The sequence below is a fragment of the Trachurus japonicus genome, chromosome 4 (assembly GCF_045865225.1).
Source record: "Trachurus japonicus isolate A0001 chromosome 4, Traja_1.0".
In the NCBI taxonomy this organism is placed as follows: Eukaryota; Metazoa; Chordata; class Actinopteri; order Carangiformes; family Carangidae; genus Trachurus; species Trachurus japonicus.
This window is the reverse complement of record NC_140910.1, coordinates 12,666,534-12,690,151: the sequence shown is the minus strand read 5'-3', so window position 1 is coordinate 12,690,151 and position 23,618 is coordinate 12,666,534. Positions and strand designations below refer to the sequence as shown.

The 23,618-nt window shown below is 41.4% G+C and overlaps 1 protein-coding gene across 4 annotated transcripts; it reads left to right on the top strand.

Moving 5' to 3' along the window:
• The first annotated feature begins 1,140 nt into the window (after window positions 1-1,140).
• atp8b3 (ATPase phospholipid transporting 8B3) lies at window positions 1,141-18,210 on the top strand. Of its 4 annotated transcripts, none has more exons than XM_085774063.1 (30): window positions 1,141-1,319; window positions 1,405-1,432; window positions 1,516-1,620; window positions 1,868-1,932; window positions 2,387-2,472; window positions 2,623-2,736; window positions 3,650-3,748; window positions 4,385-4,446; window positions 5,063-5,135; window positions 5,374-5,444; window positions 6,602-6,693; window positions 6,777-6,935; window positions 8,254-8,342; window positions 8,433-8,626; window positions 8,725-8,933; window positions 9,533-9,564; window positions 9,703-9,859; window positions 10,511-10,699; window positions 10,821-10,933; window positions 12,028-12,195; window positions 12,535-12,646; window positions 12,782-12,857; window positions 12,934-13,057; window positions 13,932-14,118; window positions 14,247-14,470; window positions 14,554-14,637; window positions 15,488-15,712; window positions 16,612-16,750; window positions 16,995-17,125; window positions 17,618-18,210. In XM_085774063.1, the coding sequence occupies exons 4-30, from the start codon at window positions 1,908-1,910 to the stop codon at window positions 17,858-17,860; spliced, it is 3,477 nt and encodes a 1,158-aa protein (XP_085630189.1). In that variant the 5' UTR covers window positions 1,141-1,319; window positions 1,405-1,432; window positions 1,516-1,620; window positions 1,868-1,907; the 3' UTR covers window positions 17,861-18,210. The 4 variants fall into 4 exon arrangements, with proteins under 4 accessions (XP_085630189.1, XP_085630190.1, XP_085630191.1 ...); XM_085774064.1 differs by having other exon boundaries at window positions 1,152-1,319; window positions 1,565-1,620; XM_085774065.1 differs by lacking the exons at window positions 1,405-1,432; window positions 1,516-1,620 and having other exon boundaries at window positions 1,270-1,319.
• Window positions 18,211-23,618: the final 5,408 nt, after the last annotated feature.

The following is a 23,618-nucleotide window of genomic DNA, read 5'->3' as shown; positions in this document are numbered from 1 at the left end:
TTCATTCATAGTTTTGGTGCCTTCAGTGAGAATAAAGGAAACACATTGAATGAGAAGGTGTGTCCAAACTTTTGGCCTGTACTGTATATATAAACACTCACAAAAAACTCACACATTCATGAGTGTTTTCTTAACTTACTGAAATTACCTCTTAATCTAAGTAATTCATGTTCTTTTTTTTTTATAATACTTTTTTTATTGGTTTTTCAGTTTTATAAGTACAAACATTGGAACAGAACAAAACAAGACACAACAGAACATCAAAAAAAGAAAAAAGAAAACCCACCCCAAACCAACAGTGAGCGCTGCGCTGTACATAAATAAGTAAATTAAAAAAGACGACATGAGACAGGTAAACAAAGAGATTCATGTTCTTTTTGATGCCATATTAAAAAAAGATTAAATTATAATTGAATTATAAAAATTGGGGGTCAGTATTTAGTTGTTAAATGATAAATTTGACACCAGAGACCAATCCACACGTGGACTATTCTTATTCTTACTATCACTTTCAACTAAGACTGAAATAACTTGGTCACTTATGGGTAAGAATGATATTTTGTTTTATCACACTGGACACATACTAACTTAAAAATGAGTGCACAAGCAGTACTTATTTAAGGTCTGTTTAATCTAAATGATATAGTCGTGCGTCATTTTTATATAGGGTACAAATTATTTTGATAATTTAGATACATGTATACGTACAGAGATTGTATGAGAAACAAAATGGTTTCGGCCATGGAAATCCAGTCTGGTAGTTATACTGCTTTCACATTCCTGTAAACTAATACTCCCACTGTTGCTGTGGTGCAAAAGCACCATCACCTTACTGTCATGGAGGGTTTCTAGGACACTCAAGTTATTTAGGTTAGTAAAAAAAACATTAAACCAGTAAGCATGTGAATGGTCTTTTAAGGTTTGGTTTTTGGTCGTTTACTCCCAGGTACTAAAGACTTCTTATGTTTTTACAGTTAATAACTTTGAAAATGAGATAAACAAAGCAGCGATTTGATATGCTGGTTTAGGTGCCCCTCCTCCACTCCCCTTTCTCTCCCTTAGGTAAGGTGCATGGGGAATACAGTCTCTGATACTGGAGCCTTCACCTGGGAGAAAGAGGAAGGCGGGGCCGGGGCATGTTCAGGAAAAAGAGAAACAAAGGAGGTGGACGAAACAGGTGTGTGTTATGAAAAGCAGTGAATGAGTGGTTATGAAAACAACCATGTTAATCTCTAGCTGTGGTCAGTGGAGCTTCAGGATTGATGGCTCAGCTATGTCACCTGGTTGCAAGAGCTGTACAGTACTGGGAAACAGTGCAGGTAAATGCATGACTCTTTTTGTTGCTTATTTCTGTGCTGCCATGATTATTTTCAACTTGCCTCTTTTTTTTTAAATTGTTGACAGATGTGGTCTGGGCAATAATTAACCACAGGTTAGTTTAACAACAAGTTAAATGTAATGTGACTGTTCTGGTGCAGATTAATTTGCTATGACTTTGTGTTTGAATTCTGGCAGCTTTGATACAGATGGTTGGATCTGAACAGTCTCAGTTCTCTCTCACCAGGATTGCTCATGCAGCTTCCAGCAGAGTTTCATCCAGAGGAGCTGATCCATTTCTCGGTATTTCATCATATAGAAAACAAACCAAGTGTTGCCTCAAATTCACCTTTTGTATTTTTGTTTGTGTTATCAAGTGATTTATAGACAACGGGTAAAATTTGTGCAGCTTCACCTGTTGATTTATAACCTTTTATAACCTATGTTGTACGTAAGCATGGTAACACGGTGTAATGAGTTACAAGACTGATAAATGTATATCAGAAGCAGACAGAAGCAGCTCTCTCACTCACTTGTCTCCCTCATGCAGCTTAACAGAAGTCTACAAACGTCTGAGTCCACCCATCATCATGGCCACGGAAAGTGTTGAAACTGGTATGTCACGTTTGATCTCCATCCTTTAATTTCCATTTTTCTTCACCTACTCACCACTGGAACTTTATCTTATCTATCTAACTTAGATGTGTCCAGAGGGGAGTGAGTGATTTTAAATGAAATATTATCTATATCCATTAACACAAAATTTCAGTTTCATGTCTTACACCCTGCATGCCCAGACTGTGAGTTTCTCCTACAGTGTATCATGTGTCTTTAGGAGATGCTATTAGAATCAGCCTTCTACTAGATTTGTATGGGACAGCTATAAGAATCCTTTTGAGATGCGGTTAACAGCAGTACACTGCATACGCATATTAATAACACCCACTCACACAAGTGCACGCGCACACACATACTGTATTCATCTGTTGCCTGCTGATGAAAACGATACCTTAAATCACTTTGCGCAAATGGAGCTGGACTAAGACTCTGGCTAACATGTGTCTGACAGGCCTCTCATGGGAGGTGAGGGCAAACAACCGCCACTACCACAAACAGAAGAAATCCTTTTTGTGCTTCCGCTGGGGGCAATATGCGGTGAGTCCGTTCTGTGTCAGCTTCCTTTCTTCCACATGGTACCTTAACACCTATTTGTATGCTGATGTGTTCAGAAATGTGTTGAAACGTACACGATGCTTCCCTCGTGCCTCTCTCTCACTCTGTGTTGCTCTTCTTTTTGGTTGTCAGGACAATAAGGTGCGTAGTCACAAGTACTCCCCCCTGACTTTTTTGCCCCTGACGCTGTTTGAACAGTTCCAGCGAGTCGCCAATCTCTACTTCCTTCTCATGATGGTGTTGCAGGTCAGAGGAAAACTCACTCTGTCTTTTCATGTTTTTGTTGTCTAATGTTAACATTATTCAAATAAGCATCAGAAGAATGAACAACCAGGAGAACAAAACAAAGTACTGCACTATCGTGTCTGAAAGTGGAAATATGACTTTCTGACAGACTGTAAACACTGATGTAACGTTGCCCTATATTCTGATGTGATCCAACTTGTGACTATGATTCTGCTCTGTAAGGGACAACATAAACAATCAATGAGACCACATCAGCATAAACAGCATAAAACAATTACATAGGGGAACAATAACTACACAAAAAGGTGGAATAAGTATTGAGGGAACAGGATAGAGCAGTATAATGTGTACAAATAAGTGTAGTGTAGGGTGTCTACAAATATAAATATATTTTAGGCCCTGATTTTAAAGCTAAGATAGCCTTAGCAGACCTTAAACCAAGTGGACGTAACGAGCAGGTTAAATTTGATTATAAAATTAATCAATAAATGCAAGGTATTTGTGAAGTTATCTGTTAAGATAACAATAATGCAGTAAATATCCAAAGAGAAGTAAAAGTTGCTTATCCACCTCTTCAACTAACCTATGGTGCCACAGTTGCCACCCCAGAGGCAAATAAAATTTGTTCCAATGGATGGATTTGGCATTTAACCCTGATCATGAATCCCTCTGCTAAGAGTCATATGAGTTCATTTGGGCTGACTTTACTTTTTTTTTTTAATTAAGTTTAAAAAAGTAATGCCACATCTGTCTTAGACTTAATTAATCTAACTTTATGTCTAACTTTCATCTTTTACGTTTGTTTGTCATAGTTTTTATTACTTGTAGAAGCACTTTGTGCGTTCAGCGTCCACACGTGTGATCAAATTTCCTTTTCTTTCTTTGTGTATCCATATTTGCATGATGTTTCCAGTGTGTCCCTGCCATCTCATCCATTCCCTGGTACATCACTATAATCCCGCTGCTCATGGTGCTCTCTGTCAGAGGGATCAAAGACCTCATCACCGACATGGTGAGACCAACACTCACTCCTTTTATGCTCCCTTTTGTCAGGAGGAAGGAAGGTATCCCTTAGCGATGAATGCACACGCTCACGCACAAAATGATCTAAAACACAAATATATGGACTGGCCTCATGCATGCATTTATGCACCTGGCACCTAGGAATGTATGCACTCCTTTCTCTCCTTCGTTGTCCTCATTGACTCCTTGTCCTCTCCTCATTGACAGAACCAGTCATCCCAGTAGCATTAATTTTCTCTCCTATCATTAAAGCTTTTCCTTTTAAATGCAGGCGTGGTGTTTTGCATGGAGAATTCTCTGGTTAAGTGCATCACTGAGTTACGGTCGTTAACAGCTCTGGGTGAAACGCTTGCTTGACCCCTCTCTATTGACTAATCATTTAGTGGAGGGTGTAAATCTCCCAGCTGGTGTCACTGTAGAGCCCCGGTAATGGCGTTTCTCCTTTCTCCTCTCTCCTGTTCAACCTTTCATGGCCACCCTCACTCACTCTCACATGCTCCCTGTCCATCACTCTTTTTCTCCATCCTTGTCATGCTTCTCAATCTGTCTCTCTCTCTCTCCTCTCATTCTCTTTTACGGTCCGTCTTTCTCACCCCCCCACCCTCTCTCTCAATCTCTGGCCCAGGCAAGGAGACGCAGTGACTCTGGGATTAACTCCCGACCCTGTGACGTACTCATTTCCCAGAGGTGAGGACAAAGACAGTGGGTTATTCTCTCAAGACTCAGTGCAGATCCCGTTTGAAACAGCCCTCTAATGAAGCTCTAATGAAGTGTGAATGAGTGAATCCTTCGATGGCCCCCTCGTGCATTAGAGCAGGGCGAAGACCGAGTATCTTCCGCACCTTTTTGGAACAACTACCACTCTTGATGACAGTCTAATGTGCTTAGATTCATCATGTTTCTGAGAATGTTTATTTCTGATGTTGTGCTTTGTCCTGTAAACTAATAGAAAATGGCAAGAAAAAAATTATTGTGCATTGTTTTTTAGCATTTACAGATATATTTTTAGTTGAAGGGCCCTGCAGACATGTTTTTAAAGTAAAAACTACTGGAATATTTATATGTAAACTCAGAGAGTTTACTTCATGATCAAAAATATGCTTCTTAACTGATCATTATTTAAAACACAGGCCTGTTTGTTTTTCTCCCTGTAATTCAGAACTTTATTAACATGCACTGTAGGCATTTTGTGTGTAGTGTTAGTTCATTGACTAATTAATAATTTGTGGAAATGCTTGCTAGAGCACTAGAATAAATACTCTTACTTATTAAATATGCTTACTGCTCATCTGCTCTGTCTCAGTTTCAGCAGGGCACAGTGGAAGGACCTGCGTGTGGGAGACATACTGCGTGTCCACAAAGACCAAGTCATCCCTGTGAGATAAAAAAACAACAACACACGAACAATTAAAAGTTGTTTTGAAGAAAGCAACATGTCTAAACAATCATTGTACTGCAAGATGTATGATTGCACATGTAATAAATTAGCACATGTATTGAGTTGAACATTTTGGCATGTAGCAGTTGAATTTTGTTTAAATAAATGCTCTGTAGCTCTGCTTGTATTCAGAGTAACTTTACACTCAGCCACCTGTCTGTCTTCATTCCTCGCAGGCAGACCTTCTCCTTCTGTGCAGTTCTGAGCCTCACAGTTTGTGTTATGTGGAGACAGCTGACATCGATGGGTAAGAATCACAGTAAACTTAATGTTCGCATATCCCAATGCTTTATTCTTCAATCATCATCTGATATGTTGTGAACACAATACATGATTGTATATATTAGCTTCATGAGGATTATACATAGATAAGATAGATAGATAATTTATTAATACAGACTCTGGGTCCAGTTAAAAACACAAGAAAGGACAGGAAAAGAACAATACAAACAGCGACAATACCAACAACAATGACAGCAACATCAACAGTAGCAACAGCAAGACAACAACAACAACCACAATGACAACAACAAGGACATACGGGGTAGTCTAGCAGCCCCTTATTAAAAGACACTTATACCAGTGTTTCCAGAGCAGTGACGTGTAACGTGTGGCACTAAATGCAACGTTTGTCAGTTCCATCACAATCTGATTTTCTGAGTTGTTAAGACGACAAATTAACTTATACATGATATTTGTTAAGACAGACTGGAGAGTGTTGACTCGAGCAGTCACAAACATTTCAGTGGTGCTGGTCCATCTGGGCCGTTTTAACAAAATTCTTGAAGAGTCATTATATGCCACTTGTAATCTCCGAAAGCTTGTTTTTTTGTAATTTGACCACAGATGTGCAGTGTACAGCGGTGTGCAATAAGCTTTAAACAGAGTCAGCTTCACATCATCAGAGCAACAGCCAAATTTCTGTCTTAGCACATTTGCTTGCACATATAACATGCGAGACTGACGCAGAATGTCCTCGTCATCAGTGTCTGTGATCACATGACCAAGATATCTCACCTGACTACAGGTTTTTAAAACTTGACCTGACAGCTTAAAGTCAGGGAAAATCATATGTTTATCCTCATTTGTTCTGGAGATCATGATCACACTCTTTACATCATTATATTTTATGTCATGTTATTCTCCATACAAGAGAACATAATAATAATAATAATAATAATAATAATAATAATAATAATAATAGTAGTAGTTATGAGTTGCTTTTGACATAAAAGCTCTAATTGTTTATTCAGATTACTAAACAAATGTCCTTATTTTGCTCTTTAACCATGAAATTAAGAATACAGAAGTTTGGTGATCATTTACTTGCACACTGACTTTACTTCTTAATAACTATGTCTGTTTTATGCGTCAGCACTTCGGTTGTGTCTTTTCTGCTCACAGAGAAACCAACCTCAAGTACCGGCAGGCGCTCAGTGTTACACATACAGAACTGACCTCTCACCCCTCAGAGGAGGCCCTCGCTGCATTTGATGGTAGTGATTTCTTTCAAGAATGCAGACTCCAAAATGTGCTCATTTACACAAAGTAAAAGAAGATGTCACCTCTCATTTTACAGGCGTTGTGCTCTGTGAGGAACCCAACAATCGGCTGTACACTTTCAGAGGCCAGCTGCACTGGAAAGGAGAGAGTCATCTGTTGGACAATGAACACATGCTCCTAAGAGGAACTGTCCTACGCAACACAGAGTTTGCTTATGGCCTCACTATATTCACTGGTACATGTAGAACGAGCACTGAGTTTCAAACGTGATGTCAATGTAGATTTCTCTGTGCCGGAGAAATGATGGAGGGATAGGATGCCACAGGTTTTGTTTATAAAAGTGGTAGACACCCTCAATCTGTCTTGTTGAGTTGAAGACTAAAAAAATCTCAAAAGGCTATGGGAGGGGCGGTGTTTAGCTCAGTTGGTAGAGCACCCGCCCCATGTGTTGAGGCTATAGTCCTCGCTGCAGGCGGCCCCGGTTCGAGTCCCGCGTCGGACGGCCCTGTCCTGCGTGTCATTCCCCCCGTCTCTGCCTCCCATTTCCTGTCACACTCTCAACTGTCCTATCGAATAAAGGCATGAAAAGCCAAAAAATATACTTTAAAAAAAAAAAAAGGCTATGGGATGGATACAAACCCGAATTTGCAGCTCGATAGTTTATTTTTGCAGCACGTTTTGTTTTTGCATGTGTTTTGTTATGAGTGGTTTTGTTTGCATGCGTTAAGCTCTCGGAACCACCGTAGACGATGCCTAATTATCACAAAATGTTTTGTTTCTAGGCCCCTACCCTCATTTCACCCTCTACTGTGGCCTCCTCTAATGACACATTTTATTATGTGGAATACATTATACTGCTAATTATGGATAGTACTTAACTCTAGCAGGAGTGGGTCGGTTACTGTCTGGCAGATTACAGGCTCCTTCTGTCTTTTAAGTGATCATTGATCGGATATTACTGAACCTGGCAGAGGTGTCATGGATCTCACTGTTATGACCCTTTCAGTTCTGGTGAAGCAGATCAATAGATCAAATTCTTTCAGAGATGGGTTTTATGCCATTCATCAGAGACTGTCTATTGGTCTGACCCCAGTTTAGCCTGATTATAACTCTTAACCCTTCTCACACACGCTTATCATAGCCTACTTTCAAATAAATATGAGTGAGCTTGACATATTATTGTCATTGTAGGACTGAGTTGGAATCAGTTTCCTGTTCTTGGACAGTTTGGAGATATGTCACACGTTCTCAGTTTTGTCATTTTCACACAGTCCATCAGTCAGTTCAGCAGTCTATCTCAGATTGAGACAACACCACTGGAAAACATAGTGTGATACTTTATTGATCCCTGCAAGGGAAACTCGCTCGTCCCCCCCACGACCTCTCAGCAGCGGGGTCAGACACCCCCGGAGCTGGTAGGGCTACAGCATCTTGCTCAAGGGCACATCAGCAGATGCTCGCTGACATGAGGGCTCGAACTCTCACCCCCTGGCTGCAGAACGGCCTCCTTGCTCGGCCAGGCCACCGTCTAATAGCAGTTTGTTGTGTACCAGGCGCGGACACGAAGATCCTGAGGAACTGCGGGAAACTGAGAGTGAAGACGACGCAAACGGAAAAAGTTTTGAACAGAGTGGTGATCGGGGTGAGTTAATAAAGGGCAGGGGGATGAAAACCATGAGGCATAGAGCGGAGCAACTATAAACTGTGTTTTGTCCATATTCTGGATCTCTAGATAGTTGTGGCCGTGCTGCTGACGGCTCTGCTCCTTGCCATCGGCTGCGGCGTGTTTTCCAGCCAGGTCATGAGCCAGACGGGGGTTCTGTCTGCTCTGGTGGTTGATGGCAATCCAGCCTACACCGGCTTCCTCATCTTCTGGAGCTACATCATCCTGCTTAGCCCGGCCATGCCCATAGCCCTCTACATCACGTTAGTTGCCTCTGCAGTGTTATACTCTGTAATATACATGTTATCAGCCCACTTGTGTTTGTGTGTATAATGACTTCCTGCTGGTGTGACGTCCACAGGTTTGAGGTGATCCACACGGTCCACAGCCGATTTATTGGCTGGGATATAGAGATGTATTGGCAGCAAGCAGACAAACCAGCCCAAGCCAGGAATACCTCATTGACTGAGGAGCTCGGCCAAGTGGGATACCTCCTGAGTGACAAAACTGGGACACTAACTCAGAACCGTTTGCTCTTCCGACAGTGCTGCATTGCTGGAGAGATCTATGGTAACAATAAATAGCCACTTTACATTAAAAAACTGAAACTGTCTATAATACAAAGTAAATTTTCTGTAAATCTGATATTTTAATTGTCCTGCTTGGAAGAAAAATCCAAACCATAGCCAAGACCGAAACAAATACTCTATCTGGCCCCGTGCTCCACAGTCAGGACACTGTGCACAGCCGCCTACGGTGTTCTGACTAATCACCACATTATTTTTTGACATTTTATGAGTCATGGGTTCTTAATGAGCGGTGAGCAAACTTTGCTCAGCCGCTTACAGTGGAACAAAGATCACTCAGGGGAGGCAACATCTCATCAACTCATTCATTCCTCAAGAGAGGGACAACAGGAGACACTTAACATGCTCATTTCCAACAGCCACGAGTCCATCTACTAAATATTTAACACCCGCTCTGCCCACAGAAGACTAACTGTAATTGAAACCTTGTCAGAGTCACATCAACCATATGTCGTACGTCTGAGCCATTTCCTGCTTCACACCCCTTTCTTTCTTTCTTTCTTTCTTTCTTTCTTTCTTTCTTTCTTTCTTTCTTTCTTTCATACTTTTCACATCTGATTTTTATTTTTTCTGTTTTCACAGGTGAGGCATCAGTCAGGGCAGAGGATGTAGAGGTAACATAGTATTACTAATTCTAAGATTTTATCTTATCTTCTTCATCTCTTTATGTCTGTTTTCTCTTTTTCTTATCTTCTTTTTTTCTTATCTTCTTTTTTTGCTGTTACTCAGTTTCACTCACCTTTTTCCCACAGCCCATGGACTTGAGCTGGAATACATTCTCCTGCGGTGGTCTGTTCATGTCGGCTCCCAGCCTGGTGGAGAAACTCAGAGGACAGCAGTGTCCACTTACCAGGCAGTTCCTCACAGCTCTGTCTTTGTGTCACACTGTCATGGCAGAGTGGAAGAAAGGTGAGCTTCTGTTTGTGTTTGTGTGTGTTTTAGATTCAAACTACATTAAGTGAGCTGTTATCTGCCACCTGATAAAAATGTCAGGTCTTAGTCAATAGCTGCCCGTACTGGTCTGATATTTGATGATATTGTGATATGTGATTCTGTTTGTTTTTTTTGTTATGTTTTTGTATTACATAGACTGGCCTGATGGGGGCGCCATAATTAATAGATTATTCACTGTAATTTCCCCCGTGTAACTTCTCTGTTGTTAACACAATTTGAATGGAAGATGTATTTTGTTAGTTATTTTTTTGTCACTGAGCTTTAAACATCTGTAAGTTTACTTTATTCTTTGTTAGGATCCCTCAAGTCCACACAACAACAACAAAACATGATGAAATAGAACGTGAACACATGATAAAAATGGACAAAAACAAAAACAATCACATGAAGTTAGGAAAAAAAAGTTTTTGCCCATATTACTTAACATATTCTTATTCATGTACAGAAGTTGTATATGGATATACACTAGTGCTAAGTTGATGGGTGTACATGGTTTAGTTTTGCATTATATTTATGCACCTAATGATCATTTCCGATACATACATCCATCATGTTTGGATTACACCATGTTTACTTGCACCTTGTGTGCCGACTGCATTCCTCCAGAGGCGCCAGTTTACCAGGCTGCATCCCCAGATGAGGAGACTCTCGTTGGTGCAGCCAGGGAGCTGGGCTGGGTCTTTCTTTCCAGGACAAGAGACTTTGTCATTGTCTCTGAACTTGGTGTTACACGACAATATCAGTTGCTCGCACTGCTGGACTTTACCAGCAGGAGGAGACGTATGTCTGTACTGGGTGAGAGTGACACAACAACTTCAGCCTTCCAGTCTCTGCTATAAATACAAATATAAGTTCTCCTCTATCACTGTCTTTTACTATATAAATTTATTCATATTGGTTTTGTGTTGTCTTCCAGTTCGGGAGCCAGAGGGTGGGTTAAAGCTGTATTGTAAAGGGGCGGACATAGTGATCTTGGAGAGACTGCAGAGGGACTGTGCATATCAGGAAAGGACAGAAGGAGCCCTTGAGGTGAAGTAAAGTTTCTATTGAACTAGTAGTATGTGCTGCAAAGTACACCAACTAAGCAGACAATTTCTATGTCATATATTATGTATTAATATATTGTATGTCAGGATATTTTGGTTTCCATTTCAGCCAGTCTACAATAAATTGCAGGGGGCTTCACCTCTTGTTGCACGGGTAACTGGTGAAGAAACAAGCAGATCTGAACAGCATGTATACAACAGAAACACTAGCAAGTGCAAATGATAAAAAACACTTACTGCAAGCACAGTAATAAAAGCCTTGTTTAAAAGTAAAGGGTTTGTTCTTTTGTGGAATTTGAACTGGAAATTTAACTTTTAATAAAACAGTAGATTGGCAGAAACCTACTAAAATAGCTACAGAGACCTAGCCTGATGCATCAGCCGCTTATTTCATTACATTTCATATAGCGTCTGAACACGAGCCATAGGGATTCGTTTGCTTCCGGGAGGCGGTTGCTTACGTTTGCTTCAACTAATCGCTGCTGCTTGGTGGTCACGTGTGCTATACACCGGTTAAGCTCATAGGTTAGCTTGAGCGCTTGAGTTCAACGGCTTCGCCTTCAGTTCCCCATCTGTTCGCTGATTGGTCCGTCCACCAGAGCGGACGGAGCAAACGAAAACATCAGTCAGTATTTAAAACTCCTTCTGTTGTCTGACAACAAAATGGAAGTGAAAAACTTGAAAGCTCGATGCCAATTTCCCTGTATTAAAATGCCGTATATAAAGTATGTAAGCCCGAATAGGAGCGAACAGATAAGGGGCTGAAATCTGCTGACACTAGGCAAATTGCAAATACTGTAGGACACAACTGTTGTGTATCAGTTGTTTACAGTGGTTCTACAACAGTTGTCAACTATGTCCTCAATTTGAGAGTGTGAGTTATGAGAAAAAAACTGAAAAAGACAGATCCAGGCCAGTTATCTCAGGTTTAGTCCTAATGAGACTTCTTGGGGCTTGCATGCAGGACTTAAATGTTTGTCTCATATTTTCTCTGCTGACCCTTCACTTCTGCCTGAAAGATCCCTCGGTAAATAATGTGCAACCTGACAAATAACGTGTTAACTTATCTTCTGGCAGCTGTTTGCTCAGGCCTGTCTGAGGACTTTGTGTGTTGCGGTTCGATCCGTCCCTGAGGCATCATGGGAGCAATGGAGTAAAACTCTGGCCCAGTCTGCTGCCATGGCGACCTGTGACCGTGATGCACTGCTAGAAAAGCTGTATGACCAGATGGAGAGAGATCTGCAGGTGGGCTTCTCCTCAGCGTGATTTTATGTGTTTATTGTCAATCCTGCATTTGGACTTCTGTGGCAGATCATTGACTTGAACACCAGCACATACAATCCTTTTTAAATCAAGCTTGTGCTTAAGGATTTTTGCACGATGTGTTTCCCTGAATTAAGTTTTATACACGTTGAGCAAGCAGTTACTCTAGAAGAAAAGTGAATCCCTGAATTGTTGGTAAATACTGTGTTGTGTCATGTTGACTATCATTTTATCATTATCTTGTTGTATTCCTTCCTATTATGTTACTGCCAATATCCTGTTTGGAAGGTAAAAACAAATGCTAACTATCATGCTCTGTAGCTTCTGGGGGTGACGGCTATTGAGGACCGGCTTCAGGAAGGTGTACCTGAGACTATTGCTCTTCTTCAACAGGCTGGGATTAAAGTATGGGTATTGACTGGGGACAAAAAAGGTATTGTGGCATACTGCAGCAGGAAGGGGGGATGGGTGACAAGATTTTGAAAGCTGAGATAAAGCTACATGAAAACAAAATCTCACAGAGCTGTTTGTCTTCTCCACCCTGCTCCGTTCTCCTTTGCGCTTCTAGAGACTGCAGTGAATATCGGCTATTCTTGCAAACTGCTGGATCCTGATACCAGATTACTGGAATGGCAGGAGCTGAGGTTAGCAATGATAAAAATACACACACATGCACACACACACACCATCTCATTGATCTTTGTGTGTTTGCCCCGGCAGAGAGATACTCCAGGCCCCAGACCCAGTGGTCAGTTTCTTCAAGGCCAGACAGACAGAGCTGTGGGCTGTAGACATGGAGACGGCAAGAGCAAAGACTGCTGTGGTCCTCACTGGACCTGAGCTGGTAAACTCTGGACTCTACAGTGAATTGATTGCTCATTAAGTTTTTACATGGCCAAATACCTGCTGTCACGTAGTTTGCAAATGACTCAAAAAAAGCTGTGTCATTTCTATCAGACACTTGAGAGGTCATTTAAAGTAGAAGTAAGCGGAATGTTTGTGTTAATATAAGTCTTAAATAGTTATATCTTCCGACAGCAATCACTTATATAGAGTGTTTGGTCTGAAACACGGGTCTGTCAGTCACTCTGCTCTGCTGTAAGCCGAGGAGAAAACTTTCCTTGTATCCTACAACCTTTATCCAATGAGGAGAGAGAACGGCGTAAAGGGGCGGTCCTCTCTGTGTGTGCAGCCAAGGGATGCGCGTGAATGTGGTGACGTAGGGACGAGGACGGGGACTGCTAACTCCATCTGCTGACAAGAAGTTAGCCAAAATGACCAGATCGCTTACTTCTGTTTTAAGCATATGATTTTAGGCATCATCAATTTTTTTTTTTTTTTTTTTTTAATAAACATACACCAGCATTGAAGGGCATGATGACGCCTTCCTATTTATGAACAGATTTTGTGTTTTCACATTCTGGTTTTAAGTGGTGGCTCTGGTGGAAAAAGTGACATAACATAGCTAAGTAACCTTTGAATCAAAGTCTAATGTAATATGTAGAGTAGATATGATTGACAGTCAAATCTGATACAATCACTACCACACAGGCCAAATGAAGAAAATCTTTTGAGCGGTAAACTTCCATCTTAAAAAGAGACAAACAATACCCAAAACAATAATGGCAACTCCTCTAAATTCCCTTTAAAGGTATTAAAAATGATTTAATACAAATATATCACAAACTGAGCTGCTTGATGATGATGTCATACCCCAGGCAGAGTTTGACCAGAGACCAGAATGGGGGACTGCATTCATGCACCTGGCTAAACAGTGTCAGTCAGTGCTGTGCTGCCGTGTAACACCTGGACAGAAGGCTGACATCGTCTCATTGGTCAGGAAACACACCAGTTCTATCACCATGTCCATCGGGGATGGTGCCAATGATGTAAACATGATCAAGAGTAAGTCAAACGACATGGAAACAAGAGAAAAGAAAGATAAAATATTTGGTCGTCACTCTAAACTGCAGACAAACTGCCGATCACTGCTGTCTGTGTTGATGTTTTCTTTCCTTACCATTGTCCACCAGCGGCTCATGTCGGTGTAGGACTGGCAGGGGTGGAGGGAGGACAAGCAGTGCAGAACGCAGACTTTGCATTGTCCCAGTTCAGGTTTCTGCAGAGGCTGCTACTGATTCATGGGCGCTGGTCATACAGGCGCATTTCCCTGTTCCTGCGCTACTTCCTGTTTAAGACCTGTGGCTTTGCTCTTGTGCACATATGGTTTGGTTTCTTCAATGGCTTCAGTGCTCAGGTTAGCTATATGTTTATCAATCATATAAAGAAAGGAAGATGAACACAGAGAAAATATCTTCATTGTCTGCTTCTCACTTGCAGTCTATGTATGAGACATGGTTCATCGCTTTCTACACAGTCTTCTACACAGCGAGCCCTGTTCTCTGTTTGGCCTTCTTTGAACAGGTGAGACAAAGAAGATTAAAAAAAAGATTTTTATTAACTGATAAATCATATATATGTATAGATATATACATACATGCATACAGCTGGGAAAATAAGTATTGAATGCATCAATAGACTTGCATGAGCATGCATAGATGCCATGTCGGATGAGTGCATTACTCGTCGTTTTTTTTTTTTTTTTTTTTTACAACTGTATCTGCTGATTCCAGGTCTGTCTGAAGCTCCCTGTCAGTGATCCTTGGCTCTTGGACAACTCTTCTTAGTTTTCTTTTGACTCTGCCAGAAATCTTGTGAAGAGCACCTGGTCATGGCCAGTTTATGGTGAAATGATGTTCTTTTCAGTTCTGGTGGATAAAACGGTGCATTGAGACACGTCTGTAACCAAGGTCTTTAGACAGCTCTTTGCTTTTACCCATCATGAGACGCCTCTTGTGTGACACCTTGGTGATGAGAAACCTTTTCATAAGCGTCAATTTGGACTAAACCAGTTGATATTACTTTGCACTGACTGGGGACAGGATTTACTTTCTAAATACTGACAGACTCCAGCTGCTTTCTTGGCTTTCCATACCTTTTTTCACCTCCCTTTCTTCTTGTGTTCAATTCTTATTCCCTGTGTCATTTCACTTTGTTACACATAACTTAATTTATGGACATAAATGTTTGGATTTCTTTGTATATGTGCATTATTTGGGTTGTTGCCGACATCTGGTGAAAATGTCAATAGCTCTATTAGAAATATATTTTCTGAGAATAATGTTGACGCATTCAATACTTATTTTCCGCACTGTGTGTATATACAGTATACTATGTCTCATCAAATACTTGAGGCTGCCTCTTTGTGTTGTAGGATGTGAGTGCGGAAAGCAGCCCGAAGTGGCCTGAGCTGTACAAGTGTGGACAGAGACAGGAGCTCTCCAGTCCTCTGATACTTGCCTTGTCACTCCTGTACGCTGTCTACACATCGTTTGTTCTCTTCTTCATCCCACTTGGGGCTTTCTACAACACAGCTTTTGACCTCCAGACCATGGCAGTCACTGTTTCCATGGCGGCCATGTTTGTTGCCACAATTGAGGTCAGGATCACATTTTTTCATTCAAAGAAAAACCACACCATCAAAAGTTTAAATGTAGTAATGATGTTAACTATATGACTAAATGTCATTTCATTATTAAATGATAGTTTATTACGGTACATCATGTAATATGTAATTGACGCATCGCACTTGAGACAAAATGAAAAGCAAAAAAGCTAAACACAACAACAACAAGCTGCCTAGAAATTATATACAGTACCGGTACTCTTTTAAACGGTAGCTGGATTAACCAAAATAAGTCTGATCATCATGACAACTTGAATGATTGAATTGTGTGTGATTAGTTGCTCTGTGTCTGTGATTGATGTCAAGATGGTTCGTCTGTGTTTATGAGGTATTAGATGGTTAACAACAATAGCATTCTCTCATACACTGTCACAACATGGTGTGGTAACCTGAAGAGTAAATATAGAAGGAATCTGTCAGACGTTGCTAATCATAAGGCCAATTTGGGACAGAGGGTGACGGCTGTGTCTGTTCTCTTCATTTTGAGAGGCCACATTATAGTAGGAGCTATACATAATGCCTCTGGTAACAATATATAGGTAACGTGAAAAGTCATTAATTACACAGGCTGTTGGTTTGCTCAGTTGTTTCAGTTGTTCAATCTTAATCTAATATTTACCTGAGTTGTGTGTGTGTGTGTGTGTTGGTCATTGTAATTGGCTGGAGACTGCTGAAGCTCGAGTGAGATGCAAATACAGAAAAGTCATGAATTGTATTTTTACATTTTCCTTAATTTAATATTAAAAGAAGTTTGCAAAAATATTAAAGAAAAACATTGAACATGGCTAACATGAAGGAAATGTGTTTTTACCCACAACCTTTCTGATTGGTCCACATGTGCCTTGCTGACAGTGTTGCTGTTTTTCTGACAGATCACACTGATGACCAGACACTGGACAAAGCTCAATATTGCAGCTGTGTGTGTCTCTGTACTGCTGTTCTTCATCTTCACCAGGATCACACACAACGCACGCTTGTTTCAGAGATCACCCAACGACTACATCTTTATTGGTACACTCCTCTCCTGATCGCAGGCCTCCTGTCTGAGGCCATTTTAACATCCCAGTACTGCACCAACTGCTGGATTTGCTTCAAATAGAGAGAGAAAAACGTTATCCAAAGGACAGATAAAAACATAGACCACAGCATGAAATGTCCATTTCAATGATCATTTAATGTGGTCTCTTTGAAATGAAGGATCTGCCACTGTGTCTGTGAATGGGTTTGATTGCTCTGTGTGTGTGCTTTTCGTCAGGCGTGTCTGATAAGGCCTTCATCGATCCGGTTGTGTGGCTCACAGCTCTGCTCACAGCTTGGACGGCCGTTTTGCCCTCAGTGACCGCTCATGCCCTCAATGTCATCCTCACCATCCAAGCCAAACACAAGGTGAGACAACTGAATGGAAAAACAGAAGAAAAAGTCAATTGAGACAATAAGGGGAATAGGTAGAGTATCAGTGGATGTTAGCAAAGATATCCATTGAAATTTGTGACAGCTAAACTCACAGCAGGTTATTGATCCGTCACAGATTTTTTTTTCCAAACTACTGAAAACTTAGAAGTCTCCAAACAAAATGCAGCCTCATGCAGGTGTTACCACTTGTTACATATTATTTTCAGTATTTTTCTCAGTTATAATTCTGGGGTTGTGTAGTGTATATCTCAATATGAATATGGTTTTTATTTCATGTTTTTTTTTGTTTTTGTTTTTTTTTACATTTTGATGTAAAATGACCGAGTTTGTGAATCACGCCTTGTGAGGTTGTTTTTCTGGGTTGTTTGCTGTCGGCCAAGTTACTGAGGCTGCATTTCCCTAAAGTGTAAACATTTGCAATGTGTAAACGGTCACTGATGACACTCTCACCTGCCTGTGATGTAGGTCCACAGTGTGTCCCATCATCCCGTGGTGCTGAGGTCGAAGTTTACGAGAGGGTCGTCTCTCCGCCGGTCCTCTTATGCCGTCTCTCAGGGAGCCGGGCCTGGACGTCTTATCACCTCTGGGACCTGCATCCGCAGCACAGCAGCACCGGTGGATGAGAAGGTGACTGCCAATTGCAACCCCACTGACTTACAAGGCCAAATTCACACAACGGACAATAATATCCCCCTGAATGGCACTTAACTTAGTTTTAATGGGATATGGATCGTATGTGCAGCATCGAATCCAAATGGTGAATTAAAAGATTATATTTTGAGAATTTTTCTTGTTTTTGTAGTTGTTAGTGGAACCAGCACTTTATGCAGCTACTATTTTCCAATTACAGTAAATACTATAATGTACAAAATAGATTATGTACCACAAATCTAGTTTATTACTTTTGTATAGACTGTTTACCTCTGTATGAACATCTCTACTCTTTGTTGTATAAATCTGTGGTGGTAAAAATCAAATTTCCATCTGCTGGGGTCACAGAGGGATTCCCTTTAAAGATCAAACCAAACACAATAAACTGACAGCACCGCTTTGTTTTACAATTGTTTTATTTGTTAATTTATTTCAAAACACGCAATTTTACCCATATTATCCTTTAAGTTTTTATTTTTCTGTAACAGTTATTACTCAGATTTTTTTCCTTCTCAAAAGTCTCAGCTAGAGTGAAACTAAAAGTCCTCCACAGGCTCTCCGGCTTCTGCAGTGGGAGGAGGGAAAAGAGGTTTTCTGACCAGATGTCGTAAGTGGGTGTATCCCTCGTGTCGGTGGCGGTGTGTGTGTGTGTGTGTGTGTGTGTGTGTGTGTGTGTGTGTGTGTGTGTGTGTGTGTGTGTGTGTGTGTGTGTGTGTGTGTGTGTGTGTGTGTGTGTGTGTGTGTGTCTCACTCCCACACTGTGTGTGTGTGTGTGTGTGTGTGTCTTGATTCATGTAAGGACAGAATTTCTTCTTTCTCCTCTTGTGTTCTTCGTGTGCGTGTGTGTGTGTGTGTGTGGTGTCAGAGAGTGTGTGTATGTTATGTGTGTGTTTAAGTGCAATAGGTGGAATGTCCACATGGCCGGTAAATCACAGGACCCGTAGAGCAGCCCAGAGAGCTAAACATTGTCTTCTAGGTTTGGTAGCCAGATTGTCATACCTCTGATTTCATCTTTGGTTTCTGCAAACACTCTCAAAAGGCAGACTCACCCTCTCCAGCATGTGCCTGTGTCTGTTTGTGTGTCTGTTCGTCTGTCCGAGTGCAATATAAGCCACCGTCTCCGGACGACTTTGTAAACTTAAGTACAATGTAAGAGTCTTTGCATTGATTGTGGCCCTTCCTTGGCTCTGGGGACAAAGACATTCAAACATTGTAAAACAATGGAGCCATGAGCGGGGGAGGATCAGCTTGCAAACGTCAACATGGACTCCATTTTGATGTCAGTGGCAGTTTGGGGCATTCATGTAAAGCTGTACGACATCAGTCTAGTGAAACGTGGTGGCTGTAGTGCTCCTCTCTCCCCAGACACTCGCAACTGTACCTGAGTGACTGGGGATGCTCTGCTGCCGTAGGCTCATGGGGAGGTGGGGGACAGGGCTCGGAGATGGGGGACAGGGTCATGGAGGATAAAATATGAGTGTCTAAATGTCAGGGGGAGGTGTGGGGGTTGAGGGTTGTACACTCTGACCCAGCAGCAACGATTAAGATTGGGGGGGTCAGGTGTTTGCATAGTTCTCTGTGCAAAAGCCACCAACCGGAGCCATTTTTATTCCTCGCGGCTGGTTACATCATCATTAGATTAGCAGGAAAATGTGGCAGGTGATGGGAAATATGGTCTTTGCACCACAGCTCTCTTTTCCTTTGGTACTCCTGCATTGCACTACGATCGGCAGGAGGGTGAAGAGTGACGGGGGGATGAGGAGGGAGTGAATTGAAAAGGTTGGATGAGTTTTAATTTTGGAGTGTCGTGTACCACGCCGAGCTCGAACTCTACAGTCAGATTTGGCTGTGATGGAGTGAAAGATGGATGCGTGGGAGTGACAGGCGGCGGGATGGGGCGGGGCGGGGGGGGCGAGGCGGGGCAGTCGTTTGGCAGTGGGGCACTACAGCTCGTCACAATTCAGACAACCTCTTTTCCCTTGATTTTGTTCAAACATCCTGCCCTTCCTCCTTCCCACTGGCCTGCACCTCTCTCTACCTTTTTTCTTGTTTTGAAACTGATTGTCTTCTACCATCACAAAGACACTTGGTTCTGATTGATTAACAGGTAACAGAAGAGGGAGAGCACAGTGCGACTGGGGGTGTCTACATCAGCCCCACCGGCAACCTATTCGATCCCACAGTGAAACGACACACACACACACATATGCTGTTTGACAGCAAATGCTGACGACATTTCTGGTGGGATGATCAGTTGCCAAATGGTACTGTGGTTGGTTGGTCGGTCAGTCAGTAAGAAATGGTTTCAAATTTTCGCATGACAAATATTGCAACCCATATTAAAGGAACATAAAAAAGAAAACACTTTGTCTTCCACGTAGGTACAAATGAACACACATACACAGATTGAAGAAAAGCATGTAGACAGACATACAGGTATATTCAAGGCCGCTCGGGCCTGTGTGTGTCCCTCTGATTAACTCCAAGTAAACAGCCTGTCTTTGGAAAAGCAAGACACACATTTCAGGACCCGAGTGAGGACCACAAGCTGAGGAATGAAGATTGAATGCTATTGATTGGGAGGAGAGGAGTTTGACCTCCCCCAGCACACACTGCCCCCTACTGTCTGGATTTATATACATCAAAGAAACATGGGGAAAGGGGAAGGGTTGCAACAACACATGCACACAACCAGTGAATCCAACAGTGACGGAAAATCTAAAAACAAGGACCCTTCCAACGCCTAAACCCAAATCCTCCCACCCTTTTTTTGTTTTGTTTTGATTACCAAAATATCCCCCACCCTTTCTCCACCCACTCCCAAGTCTTTCCATCCTCCTCCTCCTCTCCCCACAAAATCACAGGTCATTCCTGTTGGTTTCTATACAGTTATACAATATCCATGCACAAAAGAAAAAAGCGCACCTTCTTTTCAATAGGAGGTGCTGGTCTTTAATATTCTAAGAACATCAGGAGCACTTGAACACACCCAGGAACCTTCAAAAGTAACTGTGAAATTGTTTTTTTTTTTTGTTTTTTTTTTCAGAGAAAAGACAACTTAAAGGCAGAAGAAAGCTAACAATGAGTAAAAGGTTATTCCTCCTTTGGTTTAACATTTTTTGGTTTAAAATTCAGCCCAAATCATATTTTTATTATTTCTTTTTTTTCTTTTTTTTCCTTTAAATGTACCTGCCTATGAAAGAGCTTTGAACTAAACATCTGAAATGAGTAGCTCTTGCCCCTCTCTCTATTCTAGCCTTCTCTTCTGTCTCTTCTTTTCTCATGTTACCCTCCACAGAAACATTCACAATGTCTTTTCCTTTATGAAAACAGTAAGTACATGCCGTAGCAAAAAACAAACAAAGAGAACGTACGAGAAAAATGAGCAAACAAATAAAAGGAATTTAACAGTATAAAGCTTCAAGTCACAAGTTCCAAAACTAACTATCATAGTATCATAGTTTCATAATCATTGTTATCATTAGCAGTATTATTTTTTCAGTTTAAATTACATAAAGTTTACATGAAAGGTTTTTGAGGTATTTCAGAATTAATTGTCAACACACGCCTACCGAGTCTTAGCACTAGCCAGGGGGAGAGGTCGACTGGACAGACAAGGTGGAGGGAGGAGAGATTTTTGTGTCTATAAACTGTCAGTGAGTCCTCCACACTTCTCTAGTGCAGCCTCTGTGCTTGCACGAGTGGAGAGAGAGAGAGAGAGACATTTAGTGGTAAGGTTTTATAACTACAGCCCTCCGAGCGCTTAGAGCCTCTGCCTTTTTACTCCCCTCTTTCTCTGTTACACAAAAATATCTCTGATGTGAGAGAGGTAAAGTGGCTGAGAGTAGAAGCACACGGGGCAAAGGGGGAAGAAAAAAGAAGAAACACAAAAATGCTGTGAGCTACTAGAAGATCAACGATACAGAAACAAAGACTGACAGATTAAAGAGTAACATATAATTTTGTTTCAAATAAATAGTGTATAGAAAATGTTTTATAGACTTTCTACATGATAAAGTGCTTGTATTCTAGTGTATCAAGATGGAAAGTCAATATGGGAGAAAATGCTGACACAGCCCCCACTCTGCGTCCCTCTCTTTTGCCCCCCTTTTCTGTCCATCCAATTATGGGTGCATTGTCTGTGTGTGAGTGCATGTTTGTAAATGGGTGTGCAGCTTTATGCATGCACCTTCCTGGCTGTGTGTGTGTGTGTACGTGTGTATACATGTGTGTGTCCAGTGCAGTCCCACCCGTGGTTGAAGGGAAAAGGCACTCAACTCTGTCTGCAAGGCAGCCACCTCCTATATGTGGCACGATGCAGTCTGACTGCGCTGTTAGTGGAAACATGTATCTATGTGTTTGTGTCTATATCTGTGTCTGTAACAGTTTTGGGCAAAGAGGGGGGGCTCTGTTTTTATTTTTTGTTTTATTTTTTCATTTTTTTTCATTTTTTTTGTCCCCCTAGGCAGCTTGGGACCGGTAGGCTGCAGTATCTTTGGTATTAGTGGCGGTTTCACAAACCACTCAGCTTAGTGAGGTAGCCACATTGGTTCTCACTACAAACAAATGCCATTTTGTCAGCCTAATACCTAGAGCTGAATCTAGCTATTTACCTATTCTCACTGAACTGTATACCACAAATCAATGTTAGCTCTTCTTCCCTTTGGCGACCTTAACTCACTGCTTACAGCAACGTGAAGTTAGTCGGTACCTCCCGATCAACTCCTATACAATGACCATCTCTTATCTAATCTGCACCGCTAATCTAACTACATTGTTGGAAATGCTACAGTTGCATCTTAAGACCATACAGATAACTATTGAGTCCCGAGCTTTAACCCCCACACACCCTCCAATGAAACACACTGAATCAGCCAGGACATTTGGAGGTCATTGTTTTGTCCCCCTCCGTTTTACCCCATTCTTGGGGCTCAGCTTAAAGGGGGCTGAGAGTACCACAGTTCTGACATGAAATGCCAAAAGAGAGAAAGCGTCCGTCATTTATTCTTCTCTTCAGCAGCTCCCTGTTTTTTCTTTTTTTTCTCTCTCTCTCTCACGGTAAATGTCTCCTCCGAGTCTATATTCACATAGAATGCCAAAAAAAAAAAAAAAAAGGAAAAACGTCCTTCATTGGCCTCGGTCCTTGCATCCCTCTTTCTTTCCTTTTAAAAAGTCCATCCTTTTTTGTTTTTGATTTATCAACAAGGTGCCTTACTTATGCACAACAGAGCACAATAGTAACAAGAAATAGAAACTTTGTGTCTATGGTACTAATTAAATACCCGCATCAATATAGAGAGGAAGAGAGAAAGAGAGGGGGGCAATGGGATTAGAGGGAAGAGGAGGTAGAGAACCAAAGATAGAATGAGAGATCTTTTCTTCTGCTTCGAAATGTGTCCAGTGATGTGTTGGAGACATTTTCTTTTTGTTGGTAACACATACTCTGTGTCTGTGTCTCTGTGTCTGTGTGTGCGTGTATGTGTGTGGTATCTTTGTCATTTGAGGTTGGTTATTGTATGCCTTAAAATCTGACTCTCTTTTTCTTCTTTTTTACTAAAAAAGTATATTTTAATTCAGATAAAAGCTGATTGTTGGTTGGCTATGGCACACACCGTCCGTCATCAGTGGGGCGCACTGTAGCTGTGTGTGAACCCTAGTACCATATTCTCTGATTCGCATTAAGGCAGTAAGCATTGGCACTAATTATTGTAGCATTTTATCAGCTGAGTGTGGTGGTTAGCTACTGACAACCCTTGTGTGGGAGTGACCAGGAGATTTACTTTGAATCACATCTGTTGAAAGCTTCTTCTTTTTT

Coding starts and splice junctions, on each gene's coding strand:
- atp8b3 (XM_085774062.1), top strand. CDS start 1,791: ATGAGTTACAAGACTGATAAATGTATATCAGAAGCAGACAGAAGCAGC. Junction 3,749..4,384: donor AAGACCTCATCACCGACATG/GTGAGACCAACA, acceptor TCTCTGGCCCAG/GCAAGGAGACGCAGTGACTC. Junction 5,445..6,601: donor GAGACAGCTGACATCGATGG/GTAAGAATCACA, acceptor TTCTGCTCACAG/AGAAACCAACCTCAAGTACC.